The sequence below is a fragment of the Melospiza georgiana genome, chromosome 7 (genome assembly GCF_028018845.1).
Source record: "Melospiza georgiana isolate bMelGeo1 chromosome 7, bMelGeo1.pri, whole genome shotgun sequence".
Taxonomy (NCBI): domain Eukaryota; kingdom Metazoa; phylum Chordata; class Aves; order Passeriformes; family Passerellidae; genus Melospiza; species Melospiza georgiana.
Window position 1 is genome coordinate 5,855,281 of NC_080436.1, and position 23,507 is coordinate 5,878,787.

The 23,507-nt window shown below is 44.6% G+C and overlaps 1 protein-coding gene across 1 annotated transcript in view; it reads left to right on the top strand.

The window, feature by feature from the left end:
* Positions 1 to 23,507, top strand: part of ABCA12 (ATP binding cassette subfamily A member 12) — a 79,682-nt gene that overhangs the window by 23,297 nt on the left and 32,878 nt on the right. The window contains exons 8-25 of the mRNA XM_058028263.1: positions 1,129 to 1,241; positions 2,292 to 2,388; positions 2,517 to 6,650; positions 7,270 to 7,385; positions 7,998 to 8,104; positions 9,543 to 9,796; positions 9,907 to 10,019; positions 10,452 to 10,576; positions 11,365 to 11,538; positions 12,420 to 12,584; positions 13,595 to 13,796; positions 14,384 to 14,523; positions 15,087 to 15,206; positions 16,300 to 16,390; positions 17,725 to 17,904; positions 18,789 to 19,095; positions 21,364 to 21,478; positions 22,819 to 23,148. Coding sequence (XP_057884246.1) covers positions 1,129 to 1,241; positions 2,292 to 2,388; positions 2,517 to 6,650; positions 7,270 to 7,385; positions 7,998 to 8,104; positions 9,543 to 9,796; positions 9,907 to 10,019; positions 10,452 to 10,576; positions 11,365 to 11,538; positions 12,420 to 12,584; positions 13,595 to 13,796; positions 14,384 to 14,523; positions 15,087 to 15,206; positions 16,300 to 16,390; positions 17,725 to 17,904; positions 18,789 to 19,095; positions 21,364 to 21,478; positions 22,819 to 23,148 — 6,883 coding nt within the window. The remainder of the gene's footprint in view (positions 1 to 1,128; positions 1,242 to 2,291; positions 2,389 to 2,516; positions 6,651 to 7,269; positions 7,386 to 7,997; positions 8,105 to 9,542; positions 9,797 to 9,906; positions 10,020 to 10,451; positions 10,577 to 11,364; positions 11,539 to 12,419; positions 12,585 to 13,594; positions 13,797 to 14,383; positions 14,524 to 15,086; positions 15,207 to 16,299; positions 16,391 to 17,724; positions 17,905 to 18,788; positions 19,096 to 21,363; positions 21,479 to 22,818; positions 23,149 to 23,507) is intronic.

Here is a 23,507-nt window from a genome sequence, read left to right on the forward strand (position 1 = left end):
TCCTGTTTGTTGCTGAAAGATAGTTTTTCAGCTAAGCATATAAGCTGAGCTTTTTCTCCACAGCCAAAGTCTGCAGAAACCCTGCAAGACTGAAATTAAAGGGCAGCAACAACACTTGTTTCCATGTTTGCTGCCTTCTGATCTGTGTGATGTGCATCCATTTTTGGCAAGTCTGTGCCTGCCTCCTCCTTGGCTCTGCCATTGCTCAGCTAAATATGTCATTTGTAACTGGGTTTCTTCCCCTCTAAGACTCTTCCAAGCACATCTGCAGAATGAAAATGATGAGCACCAAGCCCAGGAAGCCTGCATGGAGACATTATGTTAAATTAGGAGAGAAGAGATCCCCAGTGCTCTGCTCTCAGTAGCAGCCTGTTCCCACAGATCAGTATGTATTTATTCATGCCACTGAGATCTTTGTGTGTCACCTGCACAACCTGAGGCAGGTGAGAGAGGAATGGTGCATTTCAGTGACCCCACAGCTACTGTGAAGGCTGCTCTTTATACAGGACAAGAAGAAGGGACTAAAAATCACAGTGAAGTTTTCAGTAACCTGCACACCTGAGCAGGCAGTCCTTTAAATTAGTTCCTCTGTGATACAATATGCCTGATTATCAGCTTGTTCCTTCCTAAGCCTGGAAAACATTCCTTGCTTCCCTGACAGCCTGGATATTACAGCATGAAAAAGGAAAGAAGGAGAATTGGAAATGGTACCAGTTATTTGTGATCACTTCTTCCTTCCACAGATGTTTTCCCCCCTGGGATCCCTGCTCTCCCTGGAGCCTTGTCTCCTTGGTTCTTGGGGATTTTTAGGAGGGAATTCCCCTGCAGCAGTGAATCACATGGCTGCTGTGTCACCTGGGTGTTTTCTGGATTTTAGTGGCCTGTAGATTTTACATAACTCTGAAAAAGTGCACCTAATGGGTGCCACACGAGTGTTTGTGCTGATATACCACCATGGCTTTCCCTGGTGTTTGTATCTTGTGCATCATCAAACAAATCACTAAAAATAGAGGTGATGTCTTGTCTGTCAGACATTTTAAGAATGATAGGCTGTATTCCAGCTGTTTCCTATTAGAGCATATAAACCTGTAACCACAATTTATTTTCCTTTTTTCCCCCCTCCTTCAGTGTTGTGCTGGGAGCTCAGAATGTCTCTGCATCTCCGGTGAGCGATGATAGATTCAAAACTGTTCAGAATGAGGTTACAGATTCTCCACTTCCCCTGAACTGCTTGGAGCAAGGTAAGACTCCTCCATTGAGTCATATCTCTGCTGAAAACCTGTGGTGCTGAGGAGAAGCAAACTGCAGGCTAATGAGTAACCATACAGATTGCACACTGTTCAGGGCTCAGCATAATGGCTTCTTCCTTCAGCTTTTTACAAATGCAAATAAAATGCCTCATTTCAAATGGAAAAGTAAAAAAGGCTTGGGTTTGTCAGTAGACAATGAATTAACATGAGTTTGTAGCCTCAGTGTAAATGGGGAGCAGTAATGGTTCACTTTGATTTGCTTTTTTTGGGGGGTGATGTCAAAATCTGCCTCTAGTTGTGAGCTCTAACTCAGCTTGGTGCAGCAAGGCAGGGGCAGCACAATGAGCTGTTTACATCCTGATGAGCCATTCCTTCAAATCCCTGTCCCTTCAGCAGAGAGATCCCCCTCTCACTGGGGATCTGGGAACAGGCAAGGGAGAGGAACTAAATGCTACAAGGGACAGATGGGGATTGCTGTCCCTTCTCTACTTGTTTCATGCAGATTGTGGGAGTTGAGGTGGGTAAGAAGAAAGATGAGGTGTGCAAGAAGGGAAAACATGGAAAGTGGCTGGTGAGAGGATTGGGCACATGGGTATATCAAGATGAGTGTAAATGGCTGTGGGGGACATGAATGATGCTGCAGACAGAGCTTATATGTGAGCAGTAAAAAAGCAACCCTAAATGAAGGGAAAGAAACCATAATAAATCCTTGGCCACCTTACTCTGCAGTACTGACAGCAAAGTGCCCCTAAAGCAGGAGGAGACCTCTGTCAGCATCCAGATCACAGGAGCATTGAATTGTTCCTGAATTATTTCAGCACAGAAAGGCACTTCTAGGATGCCATCCTCACTTCCCTTGAAAGGCCAAGAAGAGTTACACCCCAAAAGAAAACTCAGATTTGTAACCAGGTTATTGTGGCTTGTGGTAGGAGCCTGACTTCATATGTGCATATTGTCCTGAATAGATTTGCCATTATAGCACCTTTCATGTTCCAGAATTATGTGATCTTTACTAATATTCTTTTCACATTTTTGTTGTAGATAAAGAAAGAAGTTGGGTGACCAGATCTATTTGTAATTCCTTTGTTCACTGGAGAGACAATCACACTTTAGTATCTGAATTGGAGGAAGTTCTAAGGTGAGACATTAGCTAAAGGGATATTACTAACAGTGTAATTCAAATCTATGATCTTTGCTCTAAATCACCTTACATTTCCACTTGCATTGATTTCATATTCACTAAAACACTTTTTTGTTCCCCTCCAGAAAAATAAAGTCACCAGAGATTGGTGGAAAGCTCTCCAAGAGGTCCATTAATTCAGATGATTTAGAAGCCATACAAAAGCATCTACAACATTTAAAAGGCTTTGAGGAAAAAATGAATAGAAGTGAATTAAAAAGCTTAAATCTATTCAGAAATTTGAAGAATGAAACATTACAGAAATTGTATGCATTTCTTGAACTGGGAATGAATCCACACCATGATTATAAATTAAAGGAACCATATAATAAGGAAATAATTGATGAAATCTATAACTTCACATCACTGCAATTACAGAGTGACTTTAATGGGACTTCCATTTTCAATACAATGATCCAATGGAAAGAAATTCAGAGGGCTTTAAAATTAGCTACAAAGCTTTGGAATCCAGCTCTCCTAAGTAATTCCAATTTTAGTGCATTGAAAACTAAGGATGCTCTCAAAATGTTGCTCTCCACAAGCATGCCATCACTTCTGGAAGGTCTCAGAGACGGTTTGAGTGGATTGGAAGAAATACCATCTGTGTTTTCTGATGATCTGCTTGAGCCTGACTCCTACAGAAACTTCCCAGAGCAGCTCCTACCTCTCGAGGAGATGTTTTTCAGAATGATGGGCACAAATGTAGGCTATCAGTACCTCCTGCTGCCTGTGTTTGAGCTGATGAGGGCTGTAGAGAAGTCCATGGGGGAGGCCTGGTGGGATGAGCTGAACGTCTACTGGCGCATTGGGGAGAAGCTGAGATCCATGAGGTGGAATAACACAGCCATTGTCGCCTACGGGCAGTTCTTGGAGGTGCTAAACAGCCATTTGCAAAAGCTGAGTAATAAATCAAGTGGTGTCTTCAGTGAGGAGCTGGGTCAGCTGTCAGAGCTCATAACAGCTGTGTTTAAAGAGTTTGGGGAAAGCTCTGGAGTGGCCAATATCTCACAAGTCACTCAAGCCATCCAGAAGACGTTGAACATCTTAAAAGACTTACAGCTGAATTATAATGTCAGTGCATTAAAATCTATAGATCTTTTCTTTAATTTTAACAATAAAACCTTGGAGAGCTTGTCTGAACTTCTGAGAACAGGAATGAAAATCCTTCATTATACAAGTGCCAGTGAAGATTCCAGTGAAGACATAATTAAACCCATCTATAATTTAACACATCTTCTACTGCAGGAGTTCAGCCAGTCTCCCTCACAGCACAATTCCTCACTACAGGCAAGAATTTGGGAGTTCTTGAGATCAGCCTTGGATCCTTTCCTTGAGCCCAGCAGCAATGGCTTCAGGACACTCCAGAACTGCTCCTTTGAGCATCTGCTTGACATGGGCCTTGAGGTGCTGTTTGAAAATGCCACTCTAAGGGAGTCCTCAGGCAGGAGCCCCTGCAAGCCCCTCTTGCATTCCTTGGGCATGGAGGGTGGGACAGGGAGCAATGAGACCTTTACCAGGCTGTTCCAGCTGGCCATAAACAACCTGCAGCTGTCCCCAGAGTTTGCTGCTGCCTACAACAACAGCAGGGAGAGCTTTGCCAAGGAGCTGTCGTGCCTCAGCCGAGCTCTGCGTTTGTCCCTGAGTTTCCTTTCCAAGTTAGACCTTGTCTCTGGGCTGGGAAACTCGTGGCTGCAGGAGAAGGTGAGAGCTCTGAGTGCAGCCACGGAGGGGCTGGTGCAGGGTGGTGCCTCGTGCCCCATCCCAGCCCAGGATGTGGGTGATGTGTCCCCATCCCAGCTTCTGAACGTGCTCCTCCCTGCCCTGCTGAATGAAACAGTGCTGAGCTCCCTGAATTCCTCTGGCAGCTCAGCAGCCTGGGATGGGCTGCCTGTGTTCTCCCTCCTGCCAGCAGCTGCTTCCATGAGGAACAGCAGCCTCTATGAGCTGCTGCAGGTGGGCAGAGCTGCCTCCAGGCAGCCCGAGTGGGGACACTTCTCCCGGCTGTGGCACGCCACTGGCAGCCTGCTCACCTCCAAATGGAGCCTCACACAAGTGGGTGAATATGTGGAGCTCCTGCAAATGATGAAGAAAGCTCTAATCCTTGTGGACTTTGGAGTGGCTCCTGGAAAAGCATTGGTGCATCAGATCTTTCAGAATTCTACTGAAGCGATGGAATCCTCAGATCTGAGTGATTTGTACAGTTCATTAAAACTCCTTTTCAGTTCAGCTTCTGCCACAGACAACCCACTGGACTTGGAAAGAATGTTTCAAGAAATACTTCCTCTGTATGAAGAGGGTGGTGAAGGACTGTTCTACTCTAATCCCTATGGAAAAGAAAATCAAGATGTTCTGACTATGGCTGCAGTGATTTGGAATGAGATAATTTTAAACAGGACTCATTTTAATGCAGAGAATGCATGGGAGGTTATCAAAATGCTTGCACTCGATGCAATCTCACTCGAAGACATTGAAAATTATCTCAGCACAAATGAAAAAGTGTCATCATTATTTTCTGACTTCATGTTGACCCCTGAAACTTTTGAAAATTTTGCAGAACACCTTTTGTCCCTTGAGAAACTTCTTGGTGCCATGGCAAAGGTGAATACCAGTGATCATTATCTGCTGATCTCTTCTTTGTCTAAGCTAATGCAGAAGCTCCCTTCTGGAGGGCAGGCAAACGAACTTGATGCTTTCTGGCACATTGCTGAAGGTCTGCAATCCTTGAACTGGAGTAATCCAGACAGTCTCACTGCCCAGTCACTTCTGGACATGCTGCAAAATCTGCTAAATACACTGGAAGATGACTCCAGCCTTCCTTTCAGTGAGGAACTGAAGCAGCTGCTAAACTTTGCATCTTCCATATTTGAGCTGTATGGTGAAGATGACTCCAGGGGAAACAACATCTCCACGTACTTGCAGGCCATGCAGAGGGGTATCTTAACTTTGAAAGGTCTGCAGGAAAGGTATAACATCAGAGAGCTTGAATCTCTCAGCCTGTTACTCGATTCTTACAGTAACCATACCCAGAGACTGATGGAAATGTGGGGAGCAGGAATGAAAGTCCTACATGACACCAACTTAAACAACACATTGGAGGAAAAAATGGACTCTGTCTATAATTTCTCAAATTTGCTGCTGCAGGAGTTCAGCCAGTCTCCCTCACAGCACAATTCCTCACTACAGGCAAAAGTTTGGGAGTTCCTGAGATCAGCCTTGGGTCCTTTCCTTGAGCCCAGCAGCAATGGCTACAGGACACTCCAGAACTGCTCCTTTGAGCATCTGCTTGACATGGGCCTTGAGGTGCTGTTTGAAAATGCCACTCTAAGGGAGTCCTCAGGCAGGAGCCCCTGCAAGCCCCTCTTGCATTCCTTGGGCATGGAGGGTGGGACAGGGAGCAATGAGACCTTTACCAGGCTGTTCCAGCTGGCCATAAACAACCTGCAGCTGTCCCCAGAGTTTGCTGCTGCCTACAACAACAGCAGGGAGAGCTTTGCCAAGGAGCTGTCGTGCCTCACCCGAGCTCTGCGTTTGTCCCTGAGCTTCCTCTCCAAGTTAGACCTTGTCTCTGGGCTGGGAAACTCGTGGCTGCAGGAGAAGGTGAGAGCTCTGAGTGCAGCCACGGAGGGGCTGGTGCAGGGTGATGCCTCGTGCCCCATCCCAGCCCAGGATGTGGGGGATGTGTCCCCATCCCAGCTTCTGAACGTGCTCCTCCCTGCCCTGCTGAATGAAACAGTGCTGAGCTCCCTGAATTCCTCTGGCAGTGCCACAGGCTGGGATAACCTGACCTTGCTCTCCAGTGTGGCACAGGATGAGCTCCACAGCCTGCTGCAGAGGCTCCAGCAGAGCCTCACTATAGGCAGCTACTACACAAGTGTCTGGGATGTGTTTGACAGCTTCCTCAGCACCAAAAGGAACCCAGCTGAAGGAGCTTCCCTTGCAAGGCTCTTGGAAGCAGTGGCAAGTGACTCTGCCAGTGATCTGTCAACTCTAGAAATCACAGAAGCCACCTTCTACATTCTCAAGGCGCTGAACATCCCTGGCCTGCTAAATGAATTCAATATGAGTTCCAGTTCACCTCCTCTCTCCAACCAAACCAGTTTTGACACTGTGATTGATGTCGTTGCTCATCACTTCACTGTTGTGGCACAAACCCTTTACAACAAGACCCTGCCTTGGCCTCTGAGTGACCACACTCTGTCCCCAGCCAGCTTGATCACACAGTGAGTTTGGGATTTGGGAATTGTAATTCCACGCGTGGGTTGTGACCACCATTCTCATTCCAGCATGAGAAGTGTGGAATTTTCTTCCAGTGGAACAACCTAAGCCTGCAATCACTGTAATTTAGGACACAATGTGTAATGTGGGTTAAATTGAAGAAGAGGAAACTTCTCCTTGAGCTGAAAGTACAGCTGAAAGTCAGACTAACAAAAAATTTTGTGTGTTGGCACACGTATCAATGCAGTGGAACAGAGTCCTGAAGGAGTCTCACCACCAGTGGTAGGCTCATGGGAAAACCTTCCTTTGTGGGATGACTCTCTAATTTTTGATCCTCAGTCTCCCTTAGGTGTGCCTTTCCATCTGTGTAATGCATCCATCACATAGACGTGAACTTTTCAAGTGTGTTTTCTTATTTTGAGAGTGAATGACAGCTTTGGGAAATAACAGCAGAAAGAACTGATGGAATAAAACTGGGGGGGTACCCACTTAGGAGAGATGGCTTTCATCTGGAATTTTTATTTACTCTGCTGAGGAGCAGCATCCACAGCTGACAGGTCCCTCACTAATACATACCTTGTTTTTGAAGGTGAAGCTGATTTAAATTCCTATCTTATTTTTCAGATTTCTGTTTTTAGAATTTCAAAACACCATCTTGCAGGTGACAGCGAACAACAGCTATAACCCTTACCTGATGTGTTTAATAAATTCTGCAGAAGCTGAGGATGGGGAATTGACAGGTGATCATGATTTCATTAATGCTCAGGGGCCTCAGCTGCAATGTGGTTTGCCTAATGGTGGGAAGGAATGGTGCTGCATGGTTTTATCTGCTGGCAATTAACTGGAGCTGTGAGACATGAGCAAGCCAGACTGAGGTTTTGTTTGAGTTATGTCGCTTTGGGATTATGAGTTTCCATCCCAGTCTCTCCAGAAGGTACATCTCTTCTTCTCCGTGTGATGACAGGATGCTGACACTCAGACAAAGCAATCTTACAAATAGAAAATTCTTTCCCTTCCCAGCTTTTTGTAGCTGTAATATGACAGCAGTTATTTCTGAGAGCTAACATGGTGTTTTGCATAGATGTGTGCTTGTTGTAACACCCAAGAGGTTTTACCTGTGCACCAGCATGGGCTGGATTTCACTAGGAACAGAGCACCTACTTGAACTCAGTCCCTTATAACCCAGATTACAATTTGGGCCTTGCTCTGTGATTTCAGAGGTCCTCAGCCATGGGGGTTTGGTGGAAAATAGCAATGCTCAGTTGGCCACAGAATAAAAGTGCTAATATTCCCTCTGTGAAGTTTCTGGCATTTTTGTCTGGAGTAACTATTGTTTTTTTTTCCCTGCACAGAAAACATCACACTGCTTTTGAAGCAAACTCATCTGAAAAAGAACTCTTTTATGCAAAATAATACCTCTGAGAAACATTCATCCATACCAGAGCTCCTGAAGCTAAAAGTGAGTCTGCTTTAAATGCTGACTTGAAGGACATCCCGCAGTGATACATGAATGTGCAATGGTGGTTTTGAAAAACAGAGTATGGAAAAGAGTTTTTTTAAGAGAACAGCTGATAAAAACTAGGGCTGAAGCTCTGTGTTCTGGGGGCTGCCTAGATTTGAAGGTCACCTGTAAACTGGGTTGAGGAACTTGTTCTTTTATCTGTCCCTACTGAGTGTACATCCATTTTTCAGAGAAGGTAGAGGTGTTCCTGTCCTCCCATGGATAGGATGGCTCTGTTTGCCACCAGCTGTCCCAGGAGGATGAGCACTGCAGAGATGGCCAGTGACAGCATATTCCTCAGTGCACCACTAGTTTTAAAATTCAGTATATTGAGACTTCCTGAAGCACCTTGCAGAGCTGCAATCATTCCAGGATGCCTCAGCTTCACTTGAGGAGGAGGCAGGGAGGAGTTCTGAAAGGCACAGATAGGGATTAGATACCTCTGCCCTGCTGAAAATCCATGGAATTGTGCACTCCTGAGTGGCAGTTAGCAGCATGACTAACTGGGTTACTGCTGTGCCTAAGGAGCTGTACCAGCCCCAGTGTGGCTGCAGTCAAGTCCCCACATGCTCCTCTGGCCCCAGATGTCACACAACACCAGAATGGCTTCTGAGGTGAAGCACCAGGATTGATTCATGGAGTTCCCTCACCAGCTTTGGGTTTGGCAGTGCCTCATTTGAACAAAATGCTTCTTCATGACTGCACTAATAGCATGCGTGCACTTCAGTCTATTGCTCCATATGAGAAATAGCATTTAAAAGTCCCTTTAAAAAAATACAGCAGTGTGCAATGTTGTTGCTGTGTAATATATCTGTAACAATAATATGATGAGCCTCAGTGTGACAGGTACTTAAGGGCATAAAGCTGAAAATAATACTTCCCCTAAGAGCCTGATAATGTAAATAATGATGTCAGACAAGAGGGAAGCCCATAATAGCAAAGGACTATAATTTGACACAGTTTGGCAGATGAGGAAGCTCTGACTTGTGGCCAAGTCCCTTTCCTGTGCTGCAGTAGATGACCAGGTGGTATCTGAAAGGCTAAACCTGTTGTGCAAGGTAGATTTATTTGGTCTCTGAGAAGATTAATTAATAAACAGGTAAGTCCAATGGAGTACTGCTGTCTTAAGTGTGTTGGGCAGGGGAAATGACATGTTAAGGTTTGCAAGGTTTATTAGATTCAGCCAGGCTTGCCAGAAGCTCACACAATGATTGTCACAAGCTATTCCATTGGAGACCTTTTGAATGAACTAAATATATATATATTTCAAAATCCTAGTCCTAAGGAGACAGAGAAAGGGACAGCTAGACTCTTTAAAGCTTGCCTTTTATAATTCTCTCATCTAACTGGTGTTTGTGCATTTTTCTCCCTTTTTTTTTCCAAATGTCCTTTGAAGATCTCTCGCCTCCGGGATCTGACAGCACTTCTGTGTGACCATGAGAGCTTTCAGTCCATCCAGCAGCTCTGCCAGCTCCCTGAGGCTCCCTTTGGGGAGCTGTGTGAGCAGGGCCAGGCTCAGGAGCAGCTCCTCCGTGCTGCTGAGCTGAGCAGCCAGCTGGTGGCCAACGTGCTGAGTCACAGGAGGATCTCCCAGGAGCTCCAGAATGTCCTCATTGGGGATGCCACAGACATCCAGGCACAGCTCAAGTGGTGAGGCTCTCTCTCTGAGCTAGACTGTTTTAGTATTCTGTTTATGAAATGACTTCTTGCCTTCTCTTTGTATTCTCACTTTTGTTTGTTGTTTTGTTTTTCCAATTCAGGCTTCAAGAAAATGTACCAGAAATTGGTTTCTTTCAAGAGATTCCTCAGTATGTGGCTACTTTGAATTCCATGTTGAATGTCACTGAGGGTTTAACAGACTCCAGCAAGCAAGGTACTCTTCTGTATTTTCTTTACAATGTTGGTAAACATCACCACTGGTACCACACTTGCTGCTGGAAGTCCCAGAACTGCCCAGCTGCCAGGGAGAGCTGGTATGAATGAAATAACCACACAAAATGACCTTGAGATCCTTTATCTGGGGTACTTCCACAGCCTGTTCAAGACCACACTTTGTTTCCTTTACAAAAAAAAAGCACCAAGTATTTCCATCTGAGCAAATTTTGCTGTCCTGAGATGTGATAACTTCAGCCCAAAAACCAGACTGTAAAATGTAGGGAGTAATGACTGCATGTTCCAAGTTTTTTTGACTTTTTTCTTGTGAGCAGTGAGGTACCACACTCCCATACTTCACATAAGTGCTTGAGATTTGCTATGTGCCTGGAGAAAGCTGTAACATCAATTGTTCTTTGACTGTTTATTCCAGAAAAGTTAAGAGATGTATTTAAAAATGTGGAGCAGCTCAAAGAGGACCTCAGAAACACAACAAGAATGTCCACAGCCAGCATTGATGCTCTTCTGGAAGCATCTTTCCCAGAAAACAGCAGTCAGGTGAGTTTGCTGTTATCCTTTAGGGAGGTCTTGTTGCTTTCTACTGCTCAGACCATTAAAACTATAATTTGAGCAGGTCACTGGGTGTGTGACAGCACAGATGACCCCACAGGGACAGACAGAGGATAGCAGGGCATGTTATGGGTTGGGAAAGCCCCCAGGAATGCAGTAGGAGCATCACTGTTGTCAGCCCAGCCATTGGAGACTGGGAGCCATATGGTCCCTTGGGCTGTCACTAGGAGCTGGGCAGCAGCCAGGCACTGCCTGGAGAGGGAGGGCACAACTCTCTGGGACACACTCAAGGGGGCTGAGCAGGGTTTTCAGTTGTCCTGGTCACTGGGAAGTTGTCCCAGTCCAGGTGGAAAAGCACATTTATAACCACAATGTGTGAGAGCGCTCAGGGTCCAAAAATGCCCTCCCAGAATGAGAGAAGAGCTTCCCTTCCTCAGCCTCCTGCTCCTGCAAGCAGAGCTCCAGATGCTTTCCCCCTTCCCAGCCATCTTGTCTGGACTGGGCCCCAAAGAGTGTGCTCTTTTCCAAACTTCACATGCATCAGTCAGTGAGAAATTGAAGCCACAAAAGTTTTTACTACTGTGCAAGCTGGGTAGTAAAACACAGTCCTTAGGATTTGTCCCTGGGAGCAGGAGTAATGGGCAGGCATTTTCTGGTTCTTGGGTGGTTGAAATATGGCACTGTGGAAAGAACAACAGCCAGGCAAGATAAACCCAGGCATGGTGGAGTGTGCAGTACACCCTTAATAATTCTCTTTTCCCTTTGTGCACACCCAGCTCCTCTCTCAGGTGCTGCAGCTGGAGTCCTGCAGTGCCCATCCCACTGACCCACAGCTGCAGGTGGTGCTGCAGGAGCTGTGCAGCCTTCCTGTGCCAGAGAGGACTCGCAGGACCTACCTCCTTGGGGTCACCCTGCTGAGACACTTGGACATTTACAATTTCTTGTACAAGGTTAGTGCTGGATTTTTGGAGTGCTTTCTGCACGCCCTGGCTGAAAGGTTATAAAATATCATTGCAGTGGCTAGAAGCTACACTGATTTACACAAGCCAAAGATCAGGCTTTGCTCATGCAGCAAGTTTTATTGCATATCCATGCTGTGACAGCGTGGATATAAATGAGAATCCCAGCTGGTGTAAAGCAGCAAACCTCATTTAAAGGCACTGGACCTACTCTAAATGCCTCCCTGTCTGCTAGTATCCTTTATGGGCTGTCACAACCTTTTGAACACTCCCAGCTGACCCAAAAATGAGCTAAATTTTTTGATGCCTTGAAAAGGGAAGCCCTGGAAAAAGTCCTGTAACATATCTTTTCCCTATCTATTTGGAACTACAAAGTTATTAAATGATTGAAATTCCCCCCACCCCCCAACTATAGCAACAGCATCTAAGAAAACATTCATGAAGAAGTGAATAGTGAGCATGTATTTAAAAATACAGGAGTGATCCTGGGCAAAAAAAAAGTTGTTAAATGACAATGCCAATGAATTTGGGCTCAGGTCAAAAGTCACATGTGGTGTTTGACACCTGTGCTCTGTGAAATGGGAGATTTGGTCGTATCCCAGCCAGTACATGACACATATTTCCCAACTGCAGATATTTGGAAATACACTGTTAGATTATGTAATGTTCAGGTGAAAGGTTTGCAAAAGTGCTTGGGGATTTAGGAGTACTAATCCCATTCATTTCCCATGGGACACCCACTCTGTAAAGCCTCCTTGCAATTTTGAAAATCCCACAGTGCTCATGTTTGAGTTAACACAATATGGGTGTGTGCATGCCTGTGCATGCAGATTCCTGCTCATCATAATTGATTTCCTTCCTGCCTCTTGCAGATGTTTTTCCCTAAGGAACTCCAGAAACCTATGGACAAGATGTTAGGCCTTCTGACAAAAATGAAATATTTCAGACACCAGGTTGAATCTGGCATTGATCCATTGCTACAAGCTATTCATTCCCTGAAAAAGCTCCGACAGTCCAGGAAAATGCCACTGACTAAGGTATGTGTAGCCTGCATGTGCTTTTGAGGCAAAATACCACTGAAATGGTTTCCACAGTAATGTCTTATCCTAGAAACCACAGTTGCATTAAACATAGATTCTGTTTCAAAGCAACAGTGTTCTGAGGAAAAGCTCTATCGAACTTATCTCTGGAAGTGTTCAAGGCCAGGCTGGATGGGGCTTCTGGTAGGTGTCCCTGCCCATGGCAGGAGGTTGGAATGAGATGAACTTTGTGGTCTCTTCCAATCCAATCCATTCTGTGAGTCTGTGTTGCCTTCCTGGGGGAGTTTTGATTTGGAGCAGTGGGACCATCATGTGCTCATGAGGGGGGGGAAACACTTGGAGCAAGAATGTCTTAAAGGAGAGAGGATTTGCAGCAAAATACTGGAAGGATCAGCTGGAGAACTGCCCACTAAAGGCAAACCCTCCAAAGTCAGTAGCAAAAAACTGCCTTAGCTTTAGTGTGCATTAGATCACACCCAAAGCCTCAGAGTGCCCAAAACATTCAGTACAAACCCATTACTGCTCTGACAGGTGCAGTAACTCCAGGGTGCTCTGCCTTCATCCAGCAGAGTGCCCAATCCATCTCTGATCCATGGTCCAGGAGAGCACAAGTGACAGGAATTGTTCCTGGTCATCATTCTGCCTGCACATTGCAGAGCCACGTGCAGCCATGGGCTGGATGGGGACAGTGATGTGCACATCCATGTGACAAATGTGTGTTGTAACCCAGGTGTGTGAATGTCACCAGGCACACATTATAGGGAATTTCTCTGCACACATTGTAGGCACTTCCCACATTGGTTGTCATACCTGGAAATAAATGTGCCACCTCTGTCATAACAAAAAAATACATGATTTCCATAGAAAGTTCCTATTTTGGTAAATGCAAACCTGTCATAAGAAAGCAGTATAAAAAAGTTCAGTGCTTTCCTTCTCATTCTGTTATTTCTCTCCAAGGGGGATGCTTTCAGTGTGCAGGATTTATTTGTGTTTTGTCTTTTCTGCAGGCATTATTTAAACCAAACAACTCTGGGATAACACATGGCACTTTTAAATCCATGTCAAAAATCCTCTGCAACCAGGAGATCACACCCTTGTTTTTTGAGTCTTTGCTTCCAGACTTTGGAGACCCTGTAAGCAACAGTTCTCATGCAGGGGATGTCTATGTCCAAAAGCTGATGAGGAAATATGGGATTCCTCAGGATTCCAGTAAGTCTGGCTTTTCCCTAGGGCACAAACGTTTCAGAGCTGAACTCTGCTATTTCCAGACAGATCTAGTGCTGAGCTATTCTCCATATGTCTCTGAGGGCTGTAAGTGCTCATTATTTATGGTAGCTGAAGATCTGCACTGCCCTAATTGTTGGTGGTTTATTTCCATAAATGTTCAAAGGGAAAACTGCCTGTGCAGCAGAGCAGTGCTTGACACTGCACTGTCTCCCATTTGTTGATGATCTGGTCCTAGGGCTCGACAGGTCACTGCTTTTTCTTGATGTGTAGTTTTCCTGACTGTACTGACATTATTAGCTCCTCTGAGTTCACAAAACTCCATTTAACCTTCAAGCAGATAATGTTGGCTCCAGCAGAGAGACTCTTGTTGTCTTGAGTTCAGCAACAGGAGATCTTGGGGGTGGATTGCTTTTGTCAAGATGCATTAGATCAGTCAGTGAAGAGGGCCCTGAAGGTATTCACTGGCCACAGCAACAAACTGGGCAGATGGGAGAAAAAACACACTGGCAGCTTTCTTGTGTCTGGTCTGTTTGTTCTCAGTGTAATTTTTTGCTTTTCTCCCCTTGCAGCCCCGTTTTGCTTATCCTTTTACCTGGACCTGGTCAAGACCCCCACTGGAGCTTTGATTTGGTCTTTCTTAAAACCAATGGTGCTTGGGAAGATCCTTTTCACACCAGACACCCCAGAAACTCGAGCAATCATGGGAAAGGTATGGCTCTGCTCCAGGACATCAGCATACACCCACTGCACAGGGCTGTAATTTATCTAGCACAGGCTTGTTTCCCTGGGAAGCAGAGGGCTGCTTTCTCACTGTTTGGAGTATTCATCACATTATCTTTTCCTGCTTGCCTTGCTGGCCATATGAGTCATCTTTTGTCTTTGGTTGAATCTTCTCTTCAGAAGCTGCTGTTGGTCTAATATTTATAGGACAATTGTTGAAGGCCTCCAGCTTATCAAGTTTCACCCCCATATTTTCAGCCAGTAGGAGAGATGTGTCTCCCAGGACAAATGCTGTAACCAGTGCTTGTTCACAGGCAGACTAGAGGCAGAAGGAAAGCAGATATTCAAGACATGCCCTAAATATAATATTTTTAAGTACTTGCATAAATCCAGTGTGTTAAGACATTTTGCCAAACAATGAGAGTATGCTAAGAAAAATCCTAAGGAAAACAAATTTGATCTCAGCAGTCTTATTGATTTATTTATTAATTAGTTAAAATCTGTAAGGTAATGAATAAAGTAATCCTTTTATGTTGTGGGCTTCTTTTGTAGTCAAATGCAACCCTGGAGCAGATGGCTGAGTTAGCCCTGAAGTCCCAGGAGTGGCTGGACCAGTCTCCTGTCATCCTGAATTCACTGACTAAGTTAAACCAGACAGTTCCAATGATCAAGGTATGACTTCCAACCTCCCCTCTGCCTCTTGCCAGCAGGGAATCTGTTCACTGAAGCAAACTGGGCTTCCAGGGACATCTTAGGTCAGCTGGGGAGGCCCCTCTCAGGGTGTCCTGGACTTCACAGTTTCTGCCTGTTCCTTAACAGAGATGCTCCTGCCTCACCTTTCCCTGCAAATTCTCTTTCTCAAATGAACTGTTTGTAATGTGTTCCCTGACCCTGGCTGTACTGGGGCCTGCTGGAGGGAACACTCTTCAGTTTGTAAATTAACTTTCTGCTTGATGGACTGATCCAGCCAGCCAAGACCAGGCAAGAAATGAATTTTTCAGAGAATGAAACAGTATCTATAATAAGCATGTAGTTCTGGGTACACACATAAGAGCTGGAAGATGTTTTGTACCTCACTGAATGTAAATAAAATTTCTTTTTCCCCCTCCTAAGAAGCCTAGCCTTGCCTGGATACAGAAGGCAGTAGACTGTAATGTTACACACACTTGTTTACCATTCTCTGTAGTAAAAATTGTCTCCTTTTCTTACAAAAATGAGATCCCTGGAAGCCAAAAGCATTAGCAGTTAATTTTAGGGGCTGGAATTCATTCTAATTTCCATGGCACCAAGAGAAAATCCAGAGTGGAATATGCAAAAGTGAAATGAAATGCTCTCTGCTGATTGCAGTCATTGGTGGAATATTCAGCCAAACAAAAACCTGTGCTGATCTCCAAGTTAAGTTTTGGTTGCCTTTGCATTGTGCACTGGCTGTGTTCACAGGACTTAAAACAGACACAAGGGAAATTTACTTCTAGAATAACTAAAATCATCCATGATTTTTTTGATGGGACTCCAGTGCCTGGTGGAGACTCAGTGGGCATCCTTTCTTGACTCAGAGAAGCACTGACTTGGATTTAGGGAGCTTTCTATGGTGTTTCCATTGCTGACATTTCCCCATCCTGATGCAGAGTGAAGGGAGTAGGGAGGGGGCAGTGCAAATACCCAGTGAAGGCAGCTGCTCTGTGGTGGTTTGGAATTGCACAGTGAGTGAACTCAAGGAGCTTCTGGTCAAACTGATGCTTTGTCTTTCTCTGCTTGCTGGTAGAATGCCCTGCAGAACCCCTTTGTGCAGGTTTTTATCAAGCTGATGGTGGATCTGGACGCAGCTGAGCTCCTGAGTCAGATAAATGAGCTGGGTGAGTGTGTCCACGATGTGCTGCCCTCTTCCTCACTTGTGCTTCAGGCCTGGGAGCTCCAGGTTCAGCCAGCTGCAGCCATCCCATAGTCTGCTCTTCTCTGGCCCATGTTGGAGGCTCCAGGGCACGGCAATCGCAGTGATGCAGAAATCTTGCAGGGAAAAGGCTCTTAGAGAGCAGAGCCCTGGTGTGGAGAGGTGTTTCCCCCGGGTGTTCGGGCTGCAGGGACGGGAGCTTTGCCGCGGTGTGTGGCCACTGGGGGACACTGTTCAGCCGTAATTATGGCTTCAAATGAGCTACCTGGGACTCGGCTGGAAAATGTCGTGGAGAGCTCCCTTGCGTCGCAGCGAGGTTCAGAGCAGAACTTCTCCAGAGCAGAAGAGCCAGGGATCACATAAATGTACCCAGGCTGATGGAGCCAGGGGCAGCAATGCAGGAGATGCTCTGCTGCAGTTTGGTAGGTCTGCAAGGCCCTCCAAGGTGGCATTTGGAGCTGTGCCCTGTGAGAATCACCAGTAACAGTGGTGGTAGTACATCCCTGTGAGTGCATGGGGGATCCCAGTCCCTTCCTGCCAGCCTTGCTGTCCCTACCTGCTTTGGCAGTGAGTGGCCAGGCATGTCACCATAGATCTGGACTGTGCCAGCAAGGCCCAGCAGCAGCCAAGAGTGATTATGGTCTGTTGCAGCCATTTACATGCAGTTGGTGCTGACCCCTGTGTTATTCATGAGCAACAGCTCCTGCCTAAACTCCCCATAAAGCCACGGAGCCTGCAGCAGCTGTTCCATATTAGTTACCTTGCATTATGCAGCCACCTTTGAAACCTGCCAGCAAACAGCAGCATCTTTATTAACTGCAGCATCAGGTTGAGTCCACACATCAGCACAGCATTCACAGCTCTGCCTTGATGTGCCTGGATAAAGCATGTCCTCCTCTGAGACACAGCAGCTCAAAAGGAGAGTTGATTACCTACTAAACCAGAGGGTGTGGAAGGAGTGGGCAAAGGATGCACCACGTGCATGTCTAAAGCCTCAGCAGGTTAGTGGGGACTTCTGATTTGGGATGGCTGTCACATCCCATTGCTGGCATCCTCCCAAAGGCAAGCTCACGAGCATATTACAAATGATTAACATAAAAACTGGGTCAACAGCATGCCTCCATTGCATTGCTGAGTGCAGAAATGTATTTCACCCTGCATACTTAGCAGGATGCCTTTTGGTTTGTTTTCTTTCCTCCTTTCTGGTGTCATCAGCCGCGTGAAGGAGTGGAAAGATGGAGTGGGATTTCTGCTGGGTGTAGTGATGTTGGAGGGCTTGTTTGTGGGGTTTTTCCCTAGATGATATCCGGCTGGAGCTGCAGAACAACGCTGATGTTGTTGAGCAGCTGAACACTTTGGCTGCCCTGGCTGTGAACGTCTCCTCCTGCGTCTCCTTCAACCGCATCCGGCCGGTGCAGGACTTGGACGAGATGGAAGCGGTGGCTAAGGAGCTCTTCCTGAAGAACGAGCTGTTTGCAAGTATGTGACAGTGCCAAGTGCCCCTGACAGTTAAATTCTGCCTGATAGAGTGTGGGAATGCAGCATAAAATATTTGGCTTTTCTCCAGCAACTGTTGTGGTCACAGCTCCCACCACACTGCAGTTGATTTGGAGCAGGTGTGTGTGGGACCTGCACATTGAGACCTCCTTTTCATACCTCCTCTTCCCTTGCACCTCCCCTGTCTGTGGTCAGCTGGTGATTCCTCTTGGTTAATTCTCAGTTTGAATAAAATCCCACTGGCCCAAGGTGATCTTTGTGCAGCCATTTCCTTTCAAGCTGCTCTGGGAAAAGGTGCTTTAATCAAGAAAGGTATCACAGAATCATTCAGGTTGGAAAAGACCTTTTAAGATCCACAAGGCCAAATATGAGACAATTCAATTTATTAGAAGGTCATAAATCACTTGAGGTATTCCAGCCAAGCACCATAATGGTGTACTGGGTCTTCTAAGTCACACTTTTCACATTTGTGGTATTGGATTGTGGGATCAAACTGCAGAGAGGGGTAGAGGGAGCAGAAAATAGGAACTTATATTTGTATCATTAATACATCTTAATGTTTAAAGATTAGATCCACTCATAAATCCTGTGACCTGTTTGCTTTTATACTTCATAATTGAGGGGTAGATAGAAACTTCTGCCTCTCTTGGAACTCCAGACCTTGGTAGTATTTGTCCTTTCCCATAGTAGCAGTTTTCTTCTCTGTTCATCCTCCATTCTATCACATGTTTTATATATGGAAAAATCAGGAAAAATGTTCTGGATAGAAAAATTTCTGTGAAGAGGCCTTGTAAAAAGGAGGAGTTTCTACATATCTGTGTGTGCTGTCGACTCCAAAGGAAATCATTTTCCCTTTCTTTTCCCAGGTATCATTTTCAAGCTGCCTCCAAGGGCTGGCCAGTCAGTTCCTGGTGGCCTGTCCCTCCCTCCTGTGCTCAACTACACCATCAGGATGAGCAGCAGGATCACCCAAACCACCAACAGGATCCGCGAGCGCATCTGGACCGTGGGCCCGCACAACTCCACCTCCCAGAGCCAGATTTACAGCAGGGCCTTCATCTACATCCAGGACAGCATTGAAAGGGCCATCATTGAGCTACAGACTGGCAAGAAACCAGAGGAAATAGCTGTTCAGGTCCAGGCCATGCCCTACCCCTGCTACAACAAGGATATGTAAGTTTGGGTGGCTTTTGCCTTCGTGTTTTGTGTCAACTCATCTTGTCCCTGACTGGTTGAGTTCACCATTCCTTAATACCATACTCACATGGCATAAAAATAATTTCATTCTGTTCAGTTGGGTTTTTTTCTCAAGAAAATTCCCAAAAGAGAGAATATTTGACTCTAAGATGGTCTGTTTAGTTTGCCTAATCTTAGTTTTCAGTGTTTTTTTAATACCTGGTTTGTGGTGGTAACTGTAGGTTTTCCAGCAGGTAAAACTCCCTGTCCCTGTTTTGCTACACATAGTGGGGTTGAGATTTGCCAAAACTTGATTAAATATGAGTCTTGGCTTGTTCTGCAGGTGTTCACATGCAGACAATGCAGCAGAACTTAGAAAATTGATTTTTTTTGGGGAAGAAAGGGTGCCTAGGTTTATGAGCTTTACAGTGGCCAAACTGAGTGGAAAACACACAGGGAAGGGATTTCAGGGTCCATCAGGAAGCACTGCAGGATGTTCAGCAGAAGTATTGATGTGAGGATCACTGTGCCCTGACTGAGTGTCTCCCTTGGAGCAAAGGGATAGGCTGGACCTAGGAGTTTTTCCTACTGAAAAACCTCCATGCCAACTGCATGAGCCAAAAGATTGTTTGGGAGCTGTAAAATATCATTTTTGAGCCACAGCAGAGCTGTTCATCTCCTGTGTCAGCTGGCACTGAAGAGAGCTGGGCACCTAAAACCTGTAACCCCTTCTCAGGACAAGTGAGGTGCCCAGGAAGCAGGAAGGAAGCATCCAAACCCAATTCTGCAGCAAATTCCTGGGTTATTGCTGAGAGAGAGTTTTGTGCAGTGATTAACTCCTGGGAAAACCACTTGCCTTTGGGTTTCCCTCTCCCCAGCCCAGGTTCAGAGGGAGGTGTTTGCTCAATTATTGAAATACCTCAAGGCTTTGGATTTGCATCCAGCAGAAGTCATCACAAAATGTCTGCTTATTGATTATTGCACAGTTATTGCACAGTTACCATACTGGAGAGAAGAGGGGGGAGAATATATATATAGATATATATATGTATATATAGATATATTTATATTTATATATATTTATTTATAAATTTATATATTTATACATTTATATATAAATATATTTTATGTATATTTATATGCATTTATATATATAATATCATTATATATTTATATATTATCTATAATATATATTATATATAATAATATATAATATATGGTATGTAATATATATGTTATTTATGTATTATGTATTATATATTATATAGTATATAGTACATAGTATATCATATATAGTATATTATATAGTATATATAAATATATATTATATATTATATAATATTATATATATATATATATAATTTATATATGTTGTTATTTTTATATATATAAGCGCCAGTACACAAGAGGTGTTGTGCTATGCTGAATTTTTAGGGGAGCCTTTCCTGGTTCTTTACAAATAAGGCTTCATTTGCATGGAAGCATTTCCTAAAATGCTGGTTTATAGGAAATTTTCAGCTTTACAGGGAAAAAAAAAGTTTGAAAACAAATGTAATGTTCATTTCTCACTGTTATAGTACATTATTCCAGGAATAACACTGGTTGTGGGTTTTAAGTCAAGTTTCTGAATTAAGGAGGAAAATGTAAACCCTGCAGATGGAATGAAGGGGATCCCCTGCTATAAAAACTTGGTTTCCATGTCAAAAGCAGAAATTTATTTTTGACCATTGTATTTGGGATTTTTTTTCCTCACTCATTTGGCACTGGAAGGTTTTAGCTAAAATGAGGAGCTAAGAAATATGCCCTGGGTCTGCCTGTCCTGTGGGGTGGTGGGACAGACAACCTTTGGGAAAACACCCACATCCAGACTCCAACACAGGAAATATAGCCTGATCATGAAATTTGGCCATTAGATCTGGGTATTATGTGATGTTTCCAAATGGAATGCAGCTCATCAGAGAGCCAGGAGATGCCACTGCCCATGGTGCTTCTTGCCTCTGCCAGTGGTGCTGCTGAGCAAGGAAATCCCTCTGCAACATTAAAAAAAATAAAAATATTCTGAGCAGTCAGGAGTTTGATGAATAGAAAGTCCAATGCAATGGCAAAGGAGTCTTTTTTACTAATTATTATTTTTACTCCACATTTTGAAATATAAGCATGTCTTTTCCTGTGCCATAGTATTGTTCTGAAAAATATATTCTTATACAAAGCCTTAATCCTCAGAACATTTTGTATTCAGCTAAAGCTTGCTTTTGCCTTTTACAGGTTCTTAACCAGCGTGACCTACTCTCTTCCATTTGCTCTGATGGCTGCCTGGGTGCTGTTTATAGCTGATTTTGTTAAAACACTCGTTCAGGAGAAAGATCTCAGGCTTTATGAGGTATGGGGAAACTTTCTGGGGCGTGCAGAATTATAAACAGATTTTCCTTATTCGTGGTTGGCGTGTCTGATGTGCAATATTAAATGGAGCAAAACAAGCATTAAGGCAAATATTCCAGATACCTATTGTTTGACCTGCAGTGTGTGAATTCTGACATTATAACCAAGCTCAAAGCCATGGAAATGCAGGGTGTTTGCCCTTCAAGTGGAGGGAATATTGCTTTGCAATGCTGAACACAGGAAACATGGGCACCTCACAAAATTACAGAGTTTCTGAAGATTTAAAGCTCTCTAAAAATTGACTTTGAGTCATACCTACTGGGGACAAAGATATGAAAAGTGACTTATTTCCTATCCTTGAAGTTATTATACTTAATATTTCAGAAGGTGCTACATATTACATCAGCTCCTCTGAAATGAAGTTCTTCATTCAGGCTGCCTGTTGGAAAAGAAATGACATTGAGACATTGGGAATTTATGAAATTAACTCAGGTTTTCAGTGTGATCACTGTCAACAGAGATGAACAGCGAAGAACTTTTGTCAAACTAAGCCTCAGCAAGCAACAAAAGCTTTGGGCAGATTTGTTTTTTATCCAACACCATGGAAACAAATACTGATTCACCAAAAACACTTCCAAGAAAGGACACTCTGACCTGTGATGAGATGAAAAATGAACGAACCCCAGGGTGTGCTCTCTGGCAGCCCCCTACTCTAATTTAGACAACCATTTTCACTGTCTCCAAGGACCAGGGCATCACTCATCTTTTTAGCTGTGTTATAATCCACAAGAAAACACCAGCACCTGTAGTTTCTTCTGGGTTTATCAATACAAATTTGCAGTTTTATGCAAGTTGCAAATTTGCAAGCTTCTTCTGGATTTATCAATACAAATTTGCAGTTTTATGCAAGGGGAATTAATTGTCAGCTAATATAAATTAACATTTTTTCCTTCTGACCATAGTAATTTAGCTGTTATTTTTTTGTCTTGGGTTTGTGTGAGAATGGTCTGGTTTCAAAGACATTTGAGAGCTTTTAGGCTTAAGCCACTATTTTAAAAAACAACCAAAAGGCTTTAGAAAACTTACAAATCTAAGGCCAGAAGGTGCTTTGGAGCCTGTGGGCTGTGACATTTGATCCTTGCAGGTCCTCTCTGGGTTGTTCTTTTCCAACAGACTGCTCTGCAGACTGTGGGCATTCCTGAAATGGGAGTGCAGGGTTTGTCCCTGGATAGAATGAGCGTGGTCTGGTTGCAGGCCCTGTCCAGAAGCTGGAAAAAGAAATAATTCTTCATTTCTCTGAAATGCCACTTGTGATTCTTATTTTTACCTTCCTCTGTGCAGTACATGAAGATGATGGGGGTCAATGCCAGCAGCCATTTCATCGCCTGGTTCATCGAGTGCGCCATCTTCCTCCTGATTACCGTCACCTTCCTCATCGTTGTTCTGAAAGTGGGTGACATCCTTCCCAAAACAGACACAGCCCTCCTGTTCCTGTACCTGATGGACTACAGCCTGTCCATCATAGCCATGAGCTACTTCATCAGTGTTTTCTTCAACAACACCAACATCGCTGCCTTGGTGGGCAGCCTGGTCTACATCCTCACCTTCTTCCCCTTCATCGTGCTGCTCGTCATTGAGAACCACCTGAGCTTCTCTGTCAAGAGCCTCCTGGTGAGTTCTGCTTCTCCATATTCCCAGGCAGTGTGTGGAGGCAGGGACCTCAGTACATTCCAGCTTTTATTGTACCTCGTGCCTTTCTGAATTCCATCAGTGGGTGGTGACAAGCACGCTAGGAGAGTTGGCCATGGACCTTTTGAGGGACACCTGGAGTTAGCTGTGTCCCCTGAATGAAGGCACTCCTTGTGGAATTTTAGTGAGTTCCCACCTGCCAGCTGAATCACAGTAGTCTGAGCTATGTGTTTTCATTGCAAAAGAAAATGAGCTGCTTTCACCCACTCTGAAAAACCAGGCTGTCTCAGTGAGAGGTTTGGGTTTGCTCATTGCTGCCTCAGATCATCCCTGGCTTCCTG